The following is a 19,818-nucleotide window of genomic DNA, read 5'->3' as shown; positions in this document are numbered from 1 at the left end:
TCTTTTTGGGACACTGCTGACACCTTGTGGCAAACAAATGGTTCCTTAAAAAGCTTGAGTAGGACTTCCATGAAGGCTGATTGGGCTTTTTCTCCCACAACCAAGTCTCCAAGGCCAGCTCTACCATTAGGCAGCATGAGGCAAGCGCTTCAAGCATCCCACTCCTAGCTGGTCCTCCAAAGTCCACTGGCTGTATCCTTCTACTGAAGGACAGAGTAGTCTGCTATATGTCCCAACCTGCAACTTAATAACTTCACAGTTGAGGACAGTATCTCATTGCCGGTTATGATACTAAGATTCAGCTTCCAGGCTTGTGTGTACACCCGCAATGGCTGGAGCAGGGACATTCTGTCTCTCATCTCACACTGAAAAATGTATTTGGGGAGTGCGGTGTAGTGGTTAGAGCATGGGACTATGCGTAACCTGGGAGACCAGGGCTCAAATCCCTACTTGACCATGAAGCTCACTGCCTCTGTTTAATCTACCTCACGGGGCTGTTGTGGGGATTAAATGAGGAGGGGGAGAACCATGAGCATTACTTTGCGCTCCTGGGGGGGGGGGAGTTAGGCTAAGATTGCAATAAATAATAAAACAACAAATTCCCAACCATATTGTTTACTTCCACACCATAGCCCTTAAACACAAGAGGATTATAGAGGCACAGCTTTTCTGTGCTTAGGTTGAACGTGGAGTTTAAACTACAACCATAAAATATAGTGTATGTTGTTGGACTACAACTCCCATAATCTTTTGGCTGCTGGCCAGGCTGGCTAGTTCTGATGGGGTTGTAATCCAAAATATTTGGAGGACATCACATTGGCTACCCATCTAGCAAAGCATTTCCCCACGATCAAAATCTTCTGCTACCTTTACTCACACAAGGAAGGCCTGTTTAGCAAAGTTCACCTGCAACGTTAATGAAAAGATTATTCCTTGGAGGTCCTGTTGCTTTACTGTTTCTTGTTCTGTTTCCCCTCTCACCGTCTGGGAGACGAATTTAGATAAGATTCTTTAAATTTGGATGGATGATAGACCTCTGCCTCATCCAGAGGAACATTCAACCTGCATCACACTATCTCTGGGTCCAGTTCCCTCTCCCCGCCCACAAAAAAAAAAATCCAGTCGTTACCTCACCAGTTAAACATTTTAATCATTTTAGTTTCCAATTTACACTGATAATCAAAAAACGCGATAGTTTTTCCCCACTTGTCACAGGGACTGTGCATGAGTTGCCCCCATCAGAGGGCAGGCCCCACCCACTGCTGCGGCCTCCCCAACACGCACCACTCCCACATTCTACACCCATGGGAACAACAGAGATTTTTTCCATGATGATCATCTTTGGGAGAGGAATGGATTCCCCAAGATTATTCTCTGGCGACACTGTAGGAAGAGGGCACTGCAGGGGAGGGTTTGGGTGAGGTGAATATGATGGGAGTATCACTCTTTCTGAGGATTAAAAAACAAAAAACACTCATTCTAAAATCAGGGCTAAAAGGACTTAAAAAACAACAACCCACACCTTGAGGAAACTGCTCCTTACCATAAAAAGCAGAATTTTTGCATAGACGTTTACATTTAATCTTCAAAACTCAAGACGCTGCAGTTTAGCAGTGGTAAACGAGTGCTCTGGGTGGAACTGACACAGTCTCATTTTAGATACCCATGTGGTAAAAAACACACTCTGAGGAACAGGCTAGTTGGTTAAAAAAAAAAAAGAAGTTAAAACATGTGGCCAATGCTTTGAACACACCCAGTTTCCTCTCACACAGCGGAGCAGACACTTTATACCCTTCATGGGCCTCAACCACTCTGTCTAAGACAGCGAACGAGACTTCATTAGACTCTGGTAATTCATAGCATGAGGGAGCTAACATGCCGGTTTCCTGACACAAGATGGCTGCTGGGGAACAGAGCCGAGTTTTAGTCACCTGCTTCTAAGCCCAATGGTGAATCCTGTAGGGACAGGGAGCCCTTGCTCCAGAAAGCTTCTAGAAGTGCCAGCTCACTAAACCAGAGACTCGAGGGATAGATTCCTATATCATAGAGGTCGCAAGTCGATGTACCATGAAAACAGGCAGAGGTTGTTGTTTTTTAAGACGCATTCTTTCTTTGCAAGAGGATCTAGAGTCAAATTATGAAGAATTTAAGCAAGTGGGCAGCATGGGAGTGAAGAGCGTTGTTGATATGGCGGACCATGTGTTATGTTTCATTGGCACAGTCCATCTGTCCTGATCGAGCAAGCAGCCAAGAAAAGGGGCGTTGCACCAGGAGGAGGGAGATCTTTGGAGATCCACGGGGTGGAGGCTACATCCAAGCACGCCGATCATCCCAAATGGGAAGAAGGCTGCAGAGGCTACAGGTGTAAAGGCAGTGGCGCAGGACCACTCCGTAACACAACCCTGCCAGTGGCAAACTTGGCTTCCGGCTTTTGCGTGGCACGGACACAGACCGCGTATATAGCTTCCTACTCCAGTCAAGAGGCCTGAGATTGTTTCTTGGCCGAACTTAGCCCACCACGTTCATCCGCTAAATCAGGTTGTGTGTTCCTCTTTATGGAAAGCGCTGCTGTCTTGCTTGCAATCTGGAGGCCGGGGGAAGAGAAACCTCAGTTAATTTTGTGAAATGGTTTCGTAACCGCATGCATCTGTGGAAAAGGCTCAGGGGAAGACTCTTCGGCATCACATACAAGACTCTTGAGATCAGAACACCTGGATCAGTAACTTATTGAATGCCTTAACTGCTACTGTATGGTGTCAGAGGTTGGCATCTTGGGTTCTCTGCATGGGACCCTCTGCCAAGTCCCGTAACCTCTGGGGGCCTGTCGCTCCTCCTTTTCACTGTTGCTGCCAGTCCATTGCACCTTTTTGAAGATGCAAGAAGGACAAGTGTAAAGAGAAGGAAAAGTGTCCATCTCCACTTGCCCTGGGCTCTCTCTCTCTCTCTCTCTTGACAGAGAATGGAATCATAGAACTGTATAGCTGGAAGGGACGAAAAGGATCATCTAGCCCAACTTCCTGCATTGTGCAAGATGCGCCCATAGGAAGGAGAAGGGAAGCTGCAGCAGTAACAGTGGCAAGGAGGGAGGTGGGCCCACACAGGGGTGGGGGGATGCTGAGAGTATCTTTCCCAAGGGCTCCCCAAAACCTGCTACTGACTAGATGGTGAAATACAGCAAAATCCTGAATTTGTGTTTAAGTGTTGCTGTTATATGAAGCACCATCAATCTGCATGGCATATACGAAGTACAAGTGGGCAGGTCCCTGCCTTCAGGAACTCACTATCTAAAAGGTGGAACAGGGGAGACAATAGAGGAAGGGAGGGAAACGGAGGAGTTGATTAATCCTGGGAGCAGGACATGCATTTATTTTAGATATACATATTACAGTGGGAAGAATAATTAAGGGATAAGACTGTTGTTGATAAAAGTTCCTTCCTTTGCTTCTTGGGGCCATAAGGGACACTAAACGTTTGTATCCAAGCACACCCGTGATTGCTTTTAGGGCAGCCTGCCTTGATTTTGTGTTGCCCTTCGGATTTCATTTTTTAAAAGCTCTATGGATTTTGTTGTCTCCAGGCTTGTTTTATGACTCAAGTTATTTGCATTTTGCCATGACCTTTTGGCTTAGACAAGTAAACTAATAAATATGTCAAGAGGTAGGGAAAATATCTGCCCCTGTGTGAGGATTGTTTACTCCGACTCCCAAACTGCTTCTTCATGAAAATGTTTTTAGAGCAGGGGCTTAATCTACTCCCCCTGCCTCAAGAGGCAAGGAGAGTTGCAAAAAGCAAAGCAGAAGAGGAAATTATTGTATGGCTGTTCAAAATTAATTTTGCTGTATATAAATATACTTCAGTCACAAAAGGTATATAAATAATAATCCAGTAAGGAACTTGCTTCAGAAGACCCCGATCTGAGTAATAGTAATAGTAATAGTAATAGTAATAGTAATAGTAATAGTAGCTCTGCATCCAGGACTCTGTCTGGCCTTTTGTACTCACATCATTCATAATTTTTTGCTTGAGCTCTTCATGAGTTAAGGGTTTCTCATCTTCTTCTGTTATTGGCTCATGGCCAGTTCTGCAAAGAGCAAACATTAAGATGATAAAAACAAAGAGTGTCTTTTGCACTAAGTACTGCAAACCAGTCCTTTTAAAAACAGATTTTTTTTCAGGACTCCTCCCAAGACCAGTTTTTATTCAGCATTTATTCCAATTTGTTCATGAGGCATTTATAGGACAATAAGCAATCATCCTGATGTACACATCTTCCTGTTAATCATTCATTTACCCCACAATTTTCAATGCATTTCCCCATAACTTTCTAAGAAGTCCAGTTTTGTGGATTTGTTGTACTAGGGTGACGGAGTGCTTTAACCTACTTTAAAGGCACAAACCTAAAGTTTTGCACTTGAATCCCTCCTGCAAAACACTGGCAGTCTGGATGCACCCAGAGAGATGGAATATGCTGCATCTGTTGAATGTTCTGCCTGCTGCCAAGTTATTCAGAGTAAAATATTTCCTGGGATGTGGGCAGCTGGATCTAACCCATTGCATCCCAGTCCCATCCTAAAATTTCTTCTATGGGTTTAACACAGTAAACCTTTCTGCTCAGAAAATCTGCTAATATTCTCCTCTGCATGAGTGCTTTTCCTACCGTGTGTGTGTGTGTGTGTGTGTGTGTGTGTGTGTGTAAACCAAGGCCTCTTATAGCATTTAGTCTTGATTGCATTTTTTAAATATTTATCCAACATGGGTCTCCAAGGCAGCTTCAAACATAATTAAAACCATCCATTTCAATATAACAATTAAAAAATAATTACAGAATCAGCAACACACAAACATATACACAAAACAGAAAGCAGGAAATCAGTTAAATGTCTCAAAACAAACATGTCTCTTGAGCAAACAAGAACACGCAGAATTGGCAACTACAACTTAATAATGTAGGCACCCAATGTCAGAAGCTAGATGGTGCATCAAAGAGCAGGGGCCATCCTAGAAAAGGCCCTGTTCTCCATTTCTTCTCCTTTAATGCTGGAGGTGGGAGCAGCCAGAACAGAGCCGCAGTAGAATTATTTGTTTCCCCAGCTTTTAATGTGTCTTATTCTATAGAAACAAAAATAAACTATACATTCTAACTAATGATCCTCATGTCATCTATCAACATTAAGGCACTGCAAATTAACATTGTGTTATAGAAATCCACAAACGATCTTGATATTCTACCGAAGGCTTTCTCTATATAAATAATACATTCCTATACAACATAAAGACATAATTGCTTTATAATTAATTAATTCTTACTACTGCAGTTCTTTCTTTTACAAATTAGGCATAATTTGAATCTTATATTAATTTCCAGTAGTGCTTTCCAAATATTTTATATTGAGTTTTACAATTCCAATACAAAATACATTCATGCAAACACTTTAAGGACATCATCATCATCATCATCATCATCATCATCATCACAGTACTATTCCAGATTGTTTTATAGTAAAATATTTTATGCATTAATGTTCTATGCCAAATATCTTTTGCTCAGTCCCACACAGATGGCATTTGCTGTTTCTTCCGGTGTTTAGCTATCCGTATCTGGGGACACTGCCAACATATTGCCCACCATTTTTCTTTCCTAATAGCATAATCATAGGATCCATAATTTATTCATATCCTATGATCTCATCATTTTTCCTTGTAATTTTTTTTAACTGTAAAACATTTTCTGCAATAACATTCCATACCAGATATCTTTTTCTCATTCCCATAGATGTTTCTTCCAGTGTTTAGCTATCTGTATCTTGGAGTGTTACAAACATAATGTTATGCACAACCCCAATCTCTAAGCAGTGAGAGATTCCAGGGGTTCCAAGCGCTCACTCGGGGTTTGGCTTCCTTGGAACAAGGGTGCTCACTTGAATAAAATGGGCAACGCCAATCAATATTTGGGGGGGCTAGCTCCCTCAAATATTTTATGGGTGTGCAAAAGACCTTTGGCCCCTAGGAGTTGGCTCCTAAGTCTTGGAATGAAGGTCAGTGGAGACTGAGGTGTCTTTAGGGTGTATGGTTTTATATGCACATGTGTACAACCTGGATATAGGATTTGGGGGTTCACAACATTAACACATGGGTCCTACTTCCCCTTTAGGTTTCCAGAGAAGCCTCAAAGTCCACAACATGTTTTTGTTTCCCAGCTTCCAGCTCTTGCACACTACAACTATTTTGGCTATTGTTCTTCTGCCTAGGCTCACATGGTCTCCAGCCAGTTGAGGGGAGTGCAGGGGGACACCTGTCAGTTTGCATTTCTTAGTGCAGAAAGTATTGATCTGATGTGTAGAGATCTTTCCTATTCTACTTAGTTCAAGAGTGTTCTGGAAGGTTTCTTTCTATGTGAAAGAAAGAGACAGAAGGTTTCTGATGTTTGGGTTATTCCATCTGGGAAGCTGAGTACAGCTGGTTTAAAACTGGTTCTGTTATCTGTCAAGGTCATGCTGACTATAATAGTCAGGTCAGGAGGAGCCTGGGTTTCACACACTTTCTTTTTCTATCTCTTTGTTCTGGTGTGGTGTTCCGTTCTGTACGCTATAATGTTAAGGTTTAGTCTTATTATAACTTCGTTTTAAGTTTAAGTTAAGTCTGCTGCAACTGGATTTCTTATGGACTGTGCCAATTCTGAATGTATTGGATTTGTGACCATTATGCTCATTTGCCTTCAGTAGCAGTAAAGCTCTGCTGGATGAAATACAATTGCCTCTAGTCTATTTTTTTGGAACTCTGCAACGTGTTTAAGTCCTCCTCCACATGCACGACAACACCTACCCCATTTTCCCAGACAGAATCATCACTTAGCTCATTCTTTGAGATGCTGACGAGCAGTTAAACTGGACAGCTAAAGCCATTACAAAAAGAATACACACTCATAACAATATTCTCTGACATCTTCCCTTAACATATGCTAATTCAGTTTTCCTAATAACATAACCATGGGGTCCCTCATAAACTCATATCCTATGCCCTCCAATTTTCCTTGTTACCGCAACCCAAAATATCTGAACTTTCCATGATCTCAGTATAGAATACCCTTTGCCAACCCAGTAACCTCCAGCTGCTGGGCTGGCAGGAGCTGATAGGAATTGTAGTCCAAAACAGGTTGATACAGAAAATCTTAAACATACAGGCAGGTTCATGTGGGCTTAGGCAGGTCTCCTTACCCAGCAGTGGGTGGCCGAACAAGCATAGGCTGTGCCCGAATCTCAGGTTTCTGCCCTAGAAGCAGTTGCACTGTCTCCAGAGTGTCGTAGGGCTGATCATATTCCTGAGAAAAGAAGAGGCAAGGTTTATTGATTGTTTCCCCTCCCAGTAGAGATTTAAAATAAAACAGCCTGAGGTCAACCACACTGCCCCACCTATTAATCCAGATCTATCTATTCTTCCTACTAGATCAATTAAAAACCGAGTGACTTCGCTAGCTGCAGCTAATATGAGAATTTTGGTTTTCAGTTTTTTTAAAAGGTTACTAACCCTTACAATTGCATTTGATAAAATAAAAGTAAATGTGTTAAGGGATTTGAAATGAGGCTGGCAAAGCAAAAGTAATATCATGCTTTCAAGCCCTGTGGACTCCACTGCAGAGTTGCAAAGTTGTTTCCCTCTGTACCAGGACATTTTGAAAGGAACACATACAAACAGTTATATCAGAATGGGATTAAAACCCTAGACTATTCAACAGGGAAGATTTGCAAGCAGGTTTGTTCTGCAAAATCGATAGGGGTTTTCACTCTCGGTAAAATATTTTGCACACGGTAATTGCAGCAGGGAATTGGACTCAGAGAAGTGAGTCAAAAGGTTGTCTTCTCCTCTCCCTTTCTCCATGATCCCTGAGCCATCCTTTTCTCCTGCCCCTGTTGTTGTGTCCTGCCCATCCACCCTGCATACCTCAGCCTTGGCGAAAGAATACATAGCCAACAGCTGGTTGGTCTTTTGTTCAATCAAGCCCAGGTAGATGGCAACATTCTCGTCCTGGGCAGTCGTCGACCCCCCCAGCTTCTTTTCCAGCACTGAGTAGTCACACTGCAGTTTCCAAAAGAGAGCCTCGATTGCTTTGAGAGGAGGAAAGAAAGCAAAATGAATGAACCCCTGCCCACCCACACAGCTCTTAACTTCAAGCACTCATTTCCACTCACTTCAAGGTGCCCAGTACCTAAGGCTCGCCAAATTATTCTGCACATGAGACAACACCCCGTCCCCCAAAATAAACACCTCTCCCTGGGAGCAGAAATATAATAATAATAATAATAATAATAATAATAATAATAATAATAATAATAATGATTTATCATTTTTCTGCTCTTTCATGACACACAGAATTCGCTGCCCAAGGCAATGGTAGCTCCAGCCCTGCTAAGAGTCAACTTGATAAATGATGGCCTGGTTTGCATGGTCTTATCTTGGCATTTAATAAGCCAGGATATGCATGAGCTACTGCTGCTCACAGGTGCCAGGCAGCTCCTTTCCTCAGCCCAGCAAGCAGGCGGCTGAACAAGCCAGGACCCAGCTGTCTATCATAGCTGCCCATTATCTGAAAACCCAGAAACTATGGTGAATGGCTTACAAACCAGCCAGGGTCTTAAAATCAACTTTAAGCCATGGTTTGATATCCTAGCTAGTTTGTAAGCAATTAACCATAGCTTCCAGGTTCACACATGTCAGGAAGTGAGGAAGAAGCCATCGATTTCCATTCCAACCTGTGTTTGCTGCATGTAGCGCTGTTTCCATTCCACTGCAGTTTGGCTTCTGACAAAAAAAAACCAACCCCTATGTTATTCAGCTCACTGTCCACTGTGGTGGAACTTGACAGAACTTCTGGCATTATTTCACACCATTCGCTGCACTGCAAAGGAAACACGATGCAAAGCGGGAGGGAGAGTCATCAATTGTGTATCTTTTGCAAGCTTTAAATGGCAGCAACAAATGCTGCTCATATTTGCGAGATTGCTTTCCATCCCTGGCATGGGATGTATAAATGAGCACTGGCAATTTCTACCCCCATTCCCATCAGAATTCCTCAACAACCCTATGGGAAGCTATAATTGATAGCTGAGTCCTGGCTTGTTCAGCTGCTTACTTGTGGGCAGAGCGAAGCAGCAGATAACACTCATTCACATCCTGGCTTATTGAGCCAGGATATGATAGTGCAGATTTGCCCTGCATGTTCTGTACTTTTTGTCTACATGGCTCTTTGGAAGCTATCTTCAACTGGCCAGCCATCAGCCCATCTTGTGACTATGAATTCCAAGAGACAGGCTGGAGTCAGGTGACAGCTTTCTTTTGTCTGTTTTCCCAGAAAGCTGAAGACAATTTGAAAGAAGGGTCCGTTGGGAAAGGAAAGCCTCTTAAAATCACTCAGCTTTCTTAAATGCTGCAGTTTGTCTTCAGTCCTAATTACACATTGCATGGAAAATAAAAATAATAAAAGAAATTATTTCCTTTGTCCCACACCTACTGGCAACCAATTTCACAGGATAAGCCTGAGTATTTTGACAAAATGATATTCTCTCCCTCTTCCAATTTTGCCTTTCAGACCTCCCCCCTCCTCAAGCTTATCTGTCTGCTGAGCATGATACAACCAGGATCTGTGCTATTTTCTGTGACTAGCTGTGCCTGTTGGCTGATCATCCTGTTCCTCAAGGGAGTCTGTGGACTGCATCAGGCCCATACAGCCTTTTCAAACCAGAACACAGAGCCATTTCCCTCCCCACCAACATCCCAACTACTGGCAAGGAACCACAACCGCTTCTTCCTTTTTAAAAAAAAAAAAATGGTGCTGAACGTAACAGGGCCTGGTGACCAGGGCTGGGCACTGGCATTCGCTGTTAGAAAGTGAAGCCTCTCATCCTCCACTATCTGTGTAGTGCTAGCCTAGCACTCAAACCTGCCCAATAGTGAGAGCCAGTGTGGTGTAGTAGTTAGAGTGCCAGACTGGAACATGGGAGACCAGGGTTCAAATCCCTCCTCAGACATGAAGCTCATTGGGTGACCCTGGGCCAGCCACTGCCTCTCAGCTTAACCTACCTCACAGGAGCGTTGTGGGGATTAAATGTGGAGCGAGTGAACTGTGTATGCCACCTTGAGCTCTTTGGAGAAAAAGGTGGCATGTAAGTGCAATCAATCAATCAATCTATCTATCTATCAATCAAGCGCTGGCCAGATTCCTTGCTGCGAGAGCTCAGCAACTGCTATGAAAAGGGGCATCCCGAGAATCTACATTTTCAGTGCAAAGACAAAACCAAGCCCCGAGTTCAGCAGGTTGCAAAGGAAAGCTTCAGGACATGTTTCCAGTTCCTACGATGGTGCCTCCACCATCTTTCTCTTCCTGGCACACAAACACAGTCCCTGCTTACCGTTCTTGAGCTGCTCCCAAATCTTGTGGTGACCCTTCAATGCCAGCTCAATCCGGTTCGCCTCTTTCACAGCTTCCTCCTGCTGCGCTTCAGCCTCCTTGAGCCGCAACAGCTGCTCTCCCTCGTCCTGGGCACTTTGCTTTTGCACCTCCTGTATCTCATGGTAGAGCTAGAAGAGTGGAGGAGTAAGATGGAGAAAGCAGGGGGGGGGGGTCGTCATTCATTTCACTATTACAGGAGGTTGGCAAAAACAAGGCGCAAATAAGAGATAAGAGGGTGGGAGGGCATCGTTCCTGATAAAGAAGCTTGTGCAAAAATAACACTGTGGTGCTAGGACATCTCAAAAGGGAAAGAGCCCTGATGCAATGTGGTGCAGCCCAAGGTGTATTTGGGTAAGCAGAGGGCAACCACAGCATACATTTAAAGCAGATTCAATGCACATAGCTTTCCACAAAGAATCTTGGAATTCTAGTTTGCCCCAGCACCCTTAACAAACTACAGTCGTCGTCCCCAAGCCGCATGCTTTAAATCTATATGGTGGGGACACATGCTACTTGTTTCTGCGCTTGTGTTGAATAAGGAACTGGGAACCAGGAAGCAAACTTCAGCCTCGTTCAGCAAGATGCGGCAGGAATCCCTGCTTGCTAACAGCAGCAAAGGTCGGAAGAATTGGGGAAGAGGGTGGGGAAGTATGGGCTGGCATTGTGATGATGACAGCATTGTGCAGAGACTGCAAAAAAACTTGCTTGCACGAATATCACTAATTCTATGATAAACTGTAATACGGGGGGGGGGGGGGACCCAAGACACAGTACTCACCTCAGTGATTTGTTCCCATATCTGCTCCTTCTGATCGTTCTGATCATTGACGTAGTTGAACTGAGCAAAGTTCCGTTCCTCCTCTGAAGTGGGAAAGAAAAGCATCAGTAGCAGATCTTAACTCGCATCCCACTGCCTGAACCAGCCAGTACCCAAACTGGCTAACACCCCAGAGGACAGGATCACACTTCAAAACAACCTTGACAGATTAGAGAACTGGGCCAAAACAAACAAGATGAATTTTAACAGGGAGAAATGTAAAGTATTGCACTTGGGCAAAAAAATGAGAGGCACAAATACAAGATGGGTGACACCTGGCTTGAGAGCAGTACATGTGAAAAGGATCTAGGAGTCTTGGTTGACCACAAACTTGACATGAGCCAACAGTGTGACACGGCAGCTAAAAAAGCCAATGCAATTCTGGGCTGCATCAATAGTATAGCATCTAGATCAAGGGAAGTAATAGTGCCACTGTATTCTGCTCTGGTCAGACCTCACCTGGAGTACTGTGTCCAGTTCTGGGCACCACAGTTCAAGAAGGACACTGACAAACTGGAACGTGTCCAGAGGAGGGCAACCAAAATGGTCAAAGGCCTGGAAACGATGCCTTATGAGGAACGGCTAAGGGAGCTGGGCATGTTTAGCCTGGAGAAGAGGAGGTTAAGGGGTGATATGATAGCCATGTTCAAATATATAAAAGGATGTCACATAGAGGAGGGAGATAGGTTGTTTTCTGCTGCTCCAGAGAAGCGGACACGGAGCAATGGATCCAAACTACAAGAAAGAAGATTCCACCTAAACATTAGGAAGAACTTCCTGACAGTAAGAGCTGTTCGACAGTGGAATTTGCTGCCAAGGAGTGTGGTGGAGTCTCCTTCTTTGGAGGTCTTTAAGCAGAGGCTTGACAACCATATGTCAGGAGTGCTCTGATGGTGTTTCCTGCTTGGCAGGGGGTTGGACTCGATGGCCCTTGTGGTCTCTTCCAACTCTATGATTCTATGATTCTATGCTTCAAGGGCATAGAATCATAGAATCATAGAATCTGTTCTTCCTGAGCCAAAAAGACCCAGAGGACAGTCATGGTTGAAAAGGAAAATGGACCCTCTCCCATTGCAGCCCCCTGCCTTGCCTATCACCTTGCACGTATATATTCAATGCAGCATCCAAGGTTGGCGCGTCGGTGAGTTCCAGGACTTGATCCACGGTGGTGTGTAAAGATTCAAGCATCTCCTCCTCAGGGTCTTTCCGTTTGGACTCTTCCTCTGATTGAAAATAAAGAGAATCTAGGAGCCCCGGTTCCTAGGGCAACCTCAAAGTCATGTGAATCCCCACCTCAATCAGAGACATGCATTAAAGGAGTGGAAAAGCCGCCCATCTTTTTAAATCACTTGTCTTGACCAAAGCTGCAACATTTCAATTATTATAAACCGCAAGAGGAAGCAAGATGTGACGTGTAAACCAGCGCTCGTGGCTCGATTCTCCTCCAACAAACCACACAAAGAAAGCAAGGTTGATGTCCCCTATGACAAGGTTGCAACACTGGGGGCTTTTTAGCTTAGAGAAAAGGGGTGCAAGAGGCGGCAAGACGGACATTTATAAAATGATGCGTGGCATGGAAAAAAGGTTTTCTCCCTCTCTCACGGCAAGAGAAATAGAGAAATCCCCATGAAGGTGAGCGTTGGAAGATTTGCATGGAGAGAAACAAACCATAAGTGGTGGTTTGTTGCTGCTTTTCAGTAAGCCATAGTCTGTTTAGCAATGGCTTGCCGCTGACCCAACTACTGTTAATAATTGCTATGCCAAAGGAAGTAGGCAGATTGCTTTAGAAATACTGTTTTACCCACATGCGAATTTAAATCAAACTCACATGATAATTTATTAAAACTCACATGATAACTTATTAAAATGTTTTAATTGGGCTGCAGCCATACTCTTTAGCCAACTATTTCTCTGAATACAAAAAAAGTTCATTAATGTGTGTGTGTGGGTGGGGGGGGGGTAACTTAAGATAACACAGATTGATTAGGTATTAACCCCCAAGATCCTCTGCTTTAATTCACAAAATTCTTCCCAGAGAAGGCAGCAGTCCTGGCTCTGAGCTGTCCTGCTATAAACCACAACACACACTTGCCTCCCAAAGGCCAAGGAATACTTCTGGCACCAGACAAAGAAGCAAACACTGGCCCTTTTCTCACAAGCGTCTGATTGTGCAGTTTTTGGCTGCTGGTGATATCTGCTGTTGGTAAGTTATACTGTATGGTGATTTTGCTTCTGTAGATCCAAATAGATCTTGCTATTGTGGGAGGAATTTACTACAAGCTTTTGTGGAATTTAATACATAACTTTTAGTTTTGCTCATTACGTATTATTATTCAGGAAATCTTGATTTTCTAACTGCCTTTCACCGTGAGTTCCCAGGGCAGGTTACAACAATTTAAAAACATAACATTAAGAACAGTTAAAACAGAATACAATTAAGATAATAGGGTGGACCCTGAGATATGTATCTCAGGCGTCAGAGGCCAGGATAAAGAGGTGCATCTTCAGCAAATGATGAAAACCCCATGGCAAAGGTGCAAGACACACATCTGTGGGAAGGGAACATAGTTTAGGGGCTGCCACAGATAATGCCCTCTCCTGGGCTGTCCCCCTCAACTTTTGAAGATGGAGGAACTACCCTACGACATTCTAAATCCCGGAGAGGGTCTGTAGGGAAGCAAGCGGGTCTTTCATACATTTGGTGCCTAAGTCATTTAAAGCTTTAAATCCTAGCATGAGCACTTTGAACTGAGCCTGGAAATGAATCGGCAACCAATGCACCTGTTTTGAAACTGGCTATGTGAGTTCTAAATGGATCCCCAGCCAGTAGCTGTCTTTTGGATGTGTTGAAGTCTCCCAAGTCATCTTCAAGGGCAGCCCTACAGAGAACATGTTGCAATAATCCAGTTCTGGAAGTTGCCAGAGCATGGGTAACAACGTCCAAGTTATTTTTGTCCAAAAGGCTCCATGGCTGACAAACGAGCCAGAGCTGGAAAGTGGCTCCAAATCACTGAGGCCACCTGAGCCATTGCTTAGTTTCTATTTGTTCTGTACCCCTGTTCTGTCTTGCCATGAGACCACTTCTGGGCATGTGGGAATGAACGAATGACTCAATAAATAGTCCCATACCATACATGAAACACACACACAAACCTTTCTTTTTCTTGGCCTTTAGTGCCTCCTCCGTCAATGTCCTCTCCTGCAGCTTGACGGAAATGAAATCATTCAAGCGCTGGTCATTCTCTATCTGGCGGCATAATTCTTTCATCTCCGATTCATACTGCGCTACATCTTTCTTTGCCTTGTCCTGCAGCTGGCCTAGGCGCGTATGTGCCTCATCCCTATATTTACCCCAGTGGACAAATGGGATGGGGACAAGGTTTGGATATGTGAGAGAGAACCGCCAGCAATTCCACTTCCCAACTTTTCTTCATGTTCTTATCCCCATTCCTTCACCACCTCTGAAATCTAGCATAACGATGAAGAGCGTGAGTGACAGGCAGGAAGTCCTTGTTTCAGATATTACTTCACCATTTAGGAGAGGCCACAGCTTCCCGGGCATAAAACACCTCTGCGTGCAGAAGATCCTATGCTCAACTGCTGCCATCTCCAATTACGGAATCTCAGGTAGAAAAGGCTGGGAAAGGCTTCAGTCCATGATATTGGAGAGCGGCCATAAGTCAGGACTGACAGTGCATTGTGTTCAATGGGCTGATGGCCTGGTCTACTCTAATGGAAGATGCAGGTGCCAATGCGCAATCGAGAGCCTCAAAGTGCACTCCTTTGTGCACTGGAAAGGGAAAGCAGGCTTTGGCTGTACCACCTCATCACCTGACGGTTTGGTAAAGCCTCACATTCTTTTAAGCACCATGCAACCCTCTTTGCAAGCTTTGGGTGGTGCCGTGAAGTCCCATGTGACATCAGCAGCCCTGCCCGCATGTCAAATTTGGCCTGTGTGGCTTGGATCTGACCTACAGAGCCAAAAAGGTTCCTCAGGCTTGCTGCACAGGTCGCAGAATCCTGCTTTTCCTGGTGCAGAATTTTTGTTTCCCTGAAGCAGAATTTCCATTTTAGTGCACAGGATATATAGCCCTGTCTTTTATATCAGAGTGATGCTTAGAAGCTAGGACTTGGAGGGAGCATGGCTATTGTTGATTAAGTTGTCCCAGTGCATGAATGGGTGGAGGCAGCAGGACAACGGAGGAGCAATGAAGAAGCAGGGTATGAACATGAACAAGGTTTCTGCAGGGACACTCCTCCCTGCCCCACCGTGCTTGAGTACTCCCCTTCCCCCAACCTTGCTTCGTAGGCTGCAGAGGATGTGCTGATGACTGCGCCAATGGCTCTACGAGTTTCCAACAGCTCCTAGAGGGAGAGAGAGGAAGCCTTCAGATCTAGTCCCTAATTGCAACAAAGCCGTACCATCCTGTTCACAAAGTTCTATCTCCTCACTGGAGCCCAATCACAGCTCTTCCCTTCTTCCTCCCAGCCAATAAAAAGCCTTGATATTTTTTTTAATACCACTCTCAACAGTCAATCATATCCTTCCATTCCATGCCGGAGTTCTCTCCAAGCAACCAGATCTCACAATTCTATAACAGAACCTTCATTAGTCTATATCACGACTCCAGTCCCTCTCAGAAACTCTCTTGGGCAATTACATCCTGTCAACTCTCCTCAATTTTCTCTTAGTGTGAATGTACCGTCTCTAGACGTTTATAAAGCTGTTCAAAGCGATCGTGTTCAAGCCGGAGAATTTCTAGATCCTCACGTAGCTGTGAATTCAAGACGAGCTGAGAATTGAATTCTGTGGTGGTCTGGAAATAGAAAAGTGGAGTGAGAAACTGAAGACAAGCCAAGAATCCTGGCTCTCAGAAACCCTGGGCACTTGCAAACATTTTTACCCGGTCAAGCTGATTCTCAACTGTTCCTATCCGCTTCAGCAAGTTGCCCTTCTGTTCCTGGATCAGGGTCCCAGTGCCCACCACCAGCTTCTGGTCAGTTAAACGCTTGTTCCAGTTTTCAATCTGTCAGAAATGAAGAATGAAAGCAGGGAAATGAGATGAGAAACTAATATTTGGGATAGGACTAAAGAATCCTTGGCTCTTGGATCTCCTGTTCTAATGAATTCGACCCTCAAGTCCTAGCTGCCAATTCCCTCTGCATTTTTTAAAGCCCTCACACCCATTTTTAACCCAAAAGATCCTCCTCTCCTTTCTAGAGTTCCTCTTCACCTGGATTTTTTGGGGGGGTGGGGGAAGGTGAAGGTGAAGGAAAAAATCTTTTTCTTAGAGACTTCCATTCTGCTCTCAGGGCCTCATTTCACGCTACTTGTTCTCTGTACCTGCTATTATACTCCACTCCCCACCTGGAAGGCTTCAAAATCCTAGCACAGGACACTACTTCACAACAATAAATGCCAAGCAACTTGGTACTTAGCTCCCTTCTCCATACCTCTTTATCAAGCAGGGCTACCTGCTTCTTCTCTTGAATTATTTGCTGCTTCACTTCATCCCGCTGTCCCAACAAGGAACGGAGAATGTCACCGTGGACCTTTTCCTGCTGTGCGTTGGCCTTGCTCTCAGCCACAGCGTGCCTCTGAAGCAGCTCTTTGTTATCCTTCTCCAGGCGCTTTATTTCTGCCCTGTCCAAGAGAAGAGGGGCAGAGACTCTGAGGGGCGGCAGGATGACACGGCGAGACACAGCTGCGTGGGCACGTACGGGAGCGCCATGGCAGCAGGTGTGCTGGTGAGTTTTGGTTGGGATTGGTGGCAGCACCAGCTCAGAGGAGCTTTTGAGACACTGCTACAGAAACTCCTGGAAAGCTGGCGATTTGAATCTGAGCATGCATCTCCCCAAGTCTGGATGGGACAAGATGGAATGGGGAAGGGGGGAATCGGGACAGGATATACTCTCAAAAGAGAGCAGGCTTCAAGAGTTCAAAATTAGCAGCTCTGTGTAAAAAGACACAATAGATTTCAGGCCTTAGGGTGACTTGTTGTGCCTTTACATCCCTGTGAAACAAGCAGTGTTGGGAACGCACAATTTCTGATTTCCCTACAAAGAAAGTACTGTGTTTTGTAGGCCAGGGTAGAAGGCCAGAACTTCAAGGTTCTCAGGGTCAGGGATGATGAGTAACGTTCATTAAGTGATCTAAACCAGAGTACAAAGAGAGAGAAGAATCCTAAATTCTCTGGGAACGTTTTATACTAAAGGGGCAGGAAGAGGTTGGACACACAGAATCATGAGTACAAGATCTGAAACCGTGTCAGCGTGCCAAAGCGCATAATGGCAAGAATCAAATGTTTGTACATGCATGTACACATATGTGATAGATTGTGGGGGGTGGAATTTGGCCGCATGTGCTAAAGAAAGGCAGGTTATATGCACAAACATGTCCATACATGATGTGACCAAACCAATTGTCAGCTGTGTGTTGCCAGGAGCATATCAGTTGCTATGTGCCCTTGTGTTAAGTCAGTATCTGCTTCAGTACATGAGGTGGGGATTATTTCTTAATGCTCAGCTTACAGCTCTCTCCTTGCAGTAGGATGTACAATATTCAAATGCTCCCCAAATCCAAAACTGGATGTTTCAGAGCAAAAGATGACAGGCTGTGCTCTGTGCCAAGAAAAATGGACAGGAGATAGCACCCCTCAATGCGATTATATACCGCTCTCTCATCAAATTGTGGCACAACTGAAAACTAAAGGTTAGACAACTGGTCCAATGAAAGCAATTTAAGGCTGGTGATGGGCAACAGGCTTGTTTCTCTTAGAAATCTGAATATGATGTAAAAGAGGGATCACCTCATGGTGCACGCACAACTCATTCTTGCCCCCAATAAAAATATTTTGCAGTTTTTGGTATAGCCTCCAAAACCCAAATGCATACAGTGTGATGGTCTCTCCCAGACCATTTCCAGCTATCTAAAGAACTATGTCCATCTCTGGCGTAAGAGGACAGTAAAACCATGACGTTCCTGCTGTGAACAGGGAAAAACAAAATGGATCCAGAATTTTAGCAAGGATATGAGATGAATACATACTTCTGCCTGCGAATGATTTCATGGGATTCGAAAGTGTAGGCATGGCGGTTGCCTTCTAGGAGACGAAACTGGCGCTGGAGTTTGGCTAACTCGCTTTCGGCTAGTGGGACACAAAGCCAGTGAAGCAACAGGTGGTTTGGGGAGACAGAGGAAAGAAAGGTGGTTAGAAAGTCCAGCATGATGGCCTTCTCTTAAAGACCCCACCTATCACACCTGGCGCAAGAATTAGGGCAGAGACTAATGTGGTCCAGGATTGCAGAAAGAAGGGAACTTCCCTGCTGTGATTGGCACAGATTTGATGAGCACAATCATGAGCAACTTAATGACTACCAGTGGTATTCCATTTATATAATGAGCTCCAGTTGGCTTTGTTAGGCTTGAGACAAACAGCTGTTTTTAAGAGAGCCAAAAGGGGGTTGACAGAGGCTTCACTTTCCATGAACATGCCCACAGGTTTTGTCCCAATGTCACTTCTGAACAAACAGGTTTTGCAGGTTCCTGCAACAATAAAAAAGCCTCTAAGACCTGCGTGCCAGAGAACATGCTTTTCCTCATAGAATTCTGGGCAATGTGGTTAGTTAAGAGTTGCTGAGAATTATAACTCGGTGAGTGTGGACCCTCCAAGTGTCCCTATTTTCCAGAGACACCCCTAATTTAGAGAAGCCATCCCAGTTTCTGATTTGATCCTGGAATGTCCCACTTTTCCTTAGAATGTCCCTATTTTCACTGGAGAAATGTTGGAGGGTATGGAGTTATCTGACTCCCAGGCCATCTGAAAGCAATCCTATATAGGGATGTTTTTTAATGTTCAATGTTTTATTACCTTTTTATGTATGTTGGAAGCTTCCCAGAGGGGCTGGGGCAACCCAGTGTGATGTGTGGGGTATGAATATTGAAATTATCATTAAGAAATGGGACATCCTTATTTTCATTGGATAAATGTTGGGCGGTATGCGAGTGCCCAGAATTCTTTGAGGGAAAGAATGTGCTTTAAAGGTATGGTGTGTACACAGCCTTCATGTACACAGCAATCCTTCTTTCAAAGAGCCTTCAATTCTCTGAAGAAGAAACACACACACAAGTGTCAATGACCTCCATGTAGCCAAATGATAGGTCTCTTTGGTCACTTTCAGGTTCCTGGACCAGGGCATCCTTGGGTCTTCAGAGCTTGGTCAGTTCTGGGAGGAACTGGGAGAGCTGCTTTGGTGCTCCTGATCTAGGCAGCCCTGATGTGTGGCATGCATTGATCGGTGCCGAGCCCAAGCATTCAGTGCAGTTTATCAGGAATGGATTGTGGAAAGGACTGAGGAACAGAAGAGGCTGTGCTGTCTTTCAGGGGAGGCAGCCAGGGGAGCGAGGCAATACCGGTTCCCTCCTCATCAGAACATGATTGCATTTCTGATCAGGTGCTAATCGTGCCAGGAACAGACAAACCTTTATTCTACACTCCAGCCTTATGGACTTCTGATCCCTTGGCGGCAGACAGGCTCTTGTTTTGTTCCTCGACTG

The 19,818-nt window shown here is 44.6% G+C and overlaps 1 protein-coding gene across 2 annotated transcripts in view; it reads right to left on the bottom strand.

Annotated features, from left to right (window-relative positions):
* Positions 1-1,125: 1,125 nt before the first annotated feature.
* The window catches only part of ODAD1 (outer dynein arm docking complex subunit 1), a 23,152-nt gene continuing 4,459 nt past the window's right edge, over positions 1,126-19,818 (bottom strand). For both annotated transcript variants that reach the window (XM_083707813.1, XM_083707812.1), the window contains 13 exons: positions 18,310-18,409; positions 16,716-16,905; positions 16,166-16,288; positions 15,965-16,078; positions 15,559-15,626; positions 14,415-14,602; positions 12,359-12,484; positions 11,223-11,305; positions 10,404-10,572; positions 7,939-8,102; positions 7,215-7,318; positions 4,003-4,081; positions 1,126-2,584 (listed from right to left, as the gene is read on the bottom strand). In XM_083707813.1, the coding sequence (XP_083563939.1) occupies positions 2,477-2,584; positions 4,003-4,081; positions 7,215-7,318; positions 7,939-8,102; positions 10,404-10,572; positions 11,223-11,305; positions 12,359-12,484; positions 14,415-14,602; positions 15,559-15,626; positions 15,965-16,078; positions 16,166-16,288; positions 16,716-16,905; positions 18,310-18,409 (1,616 nt within the window). In that variant the 3' untranslated portion in view covers positions 1,126-2,476. The remainder of the gene's footprint in view (positions 2,585-4,002; positions 4,082-7,214; positions 7,319-7,938; positions 8,103-10,403; positions 10,573-11,222; positions 11,306-12,358; positions 12,485-14,414; positions 14,603-15,558; positions 15,627-15,964; positions 16,079-16,165; positions 16,289-16,715; positions 16,906-18,309; positions 18,410-19,818) is intronic.

Source organism: Podarcis gaigeae (genome assembly GCF_964106915.1).
Source record: "Podarcis gaigeae genome assembly, chromosome: 13".
Classification (NCBI taxonomy): domain Eukaryota; kingdom Metazoa; phylum Chordata; class Lepidosauria; order Squamata; family Lacertidae; genus Podarcis; species Podarcis gaigeae.
Note: the sequence above shows the minus strand (reverse complement) of the source record. Positions and strands in the feature narration are given on the sequence as shown.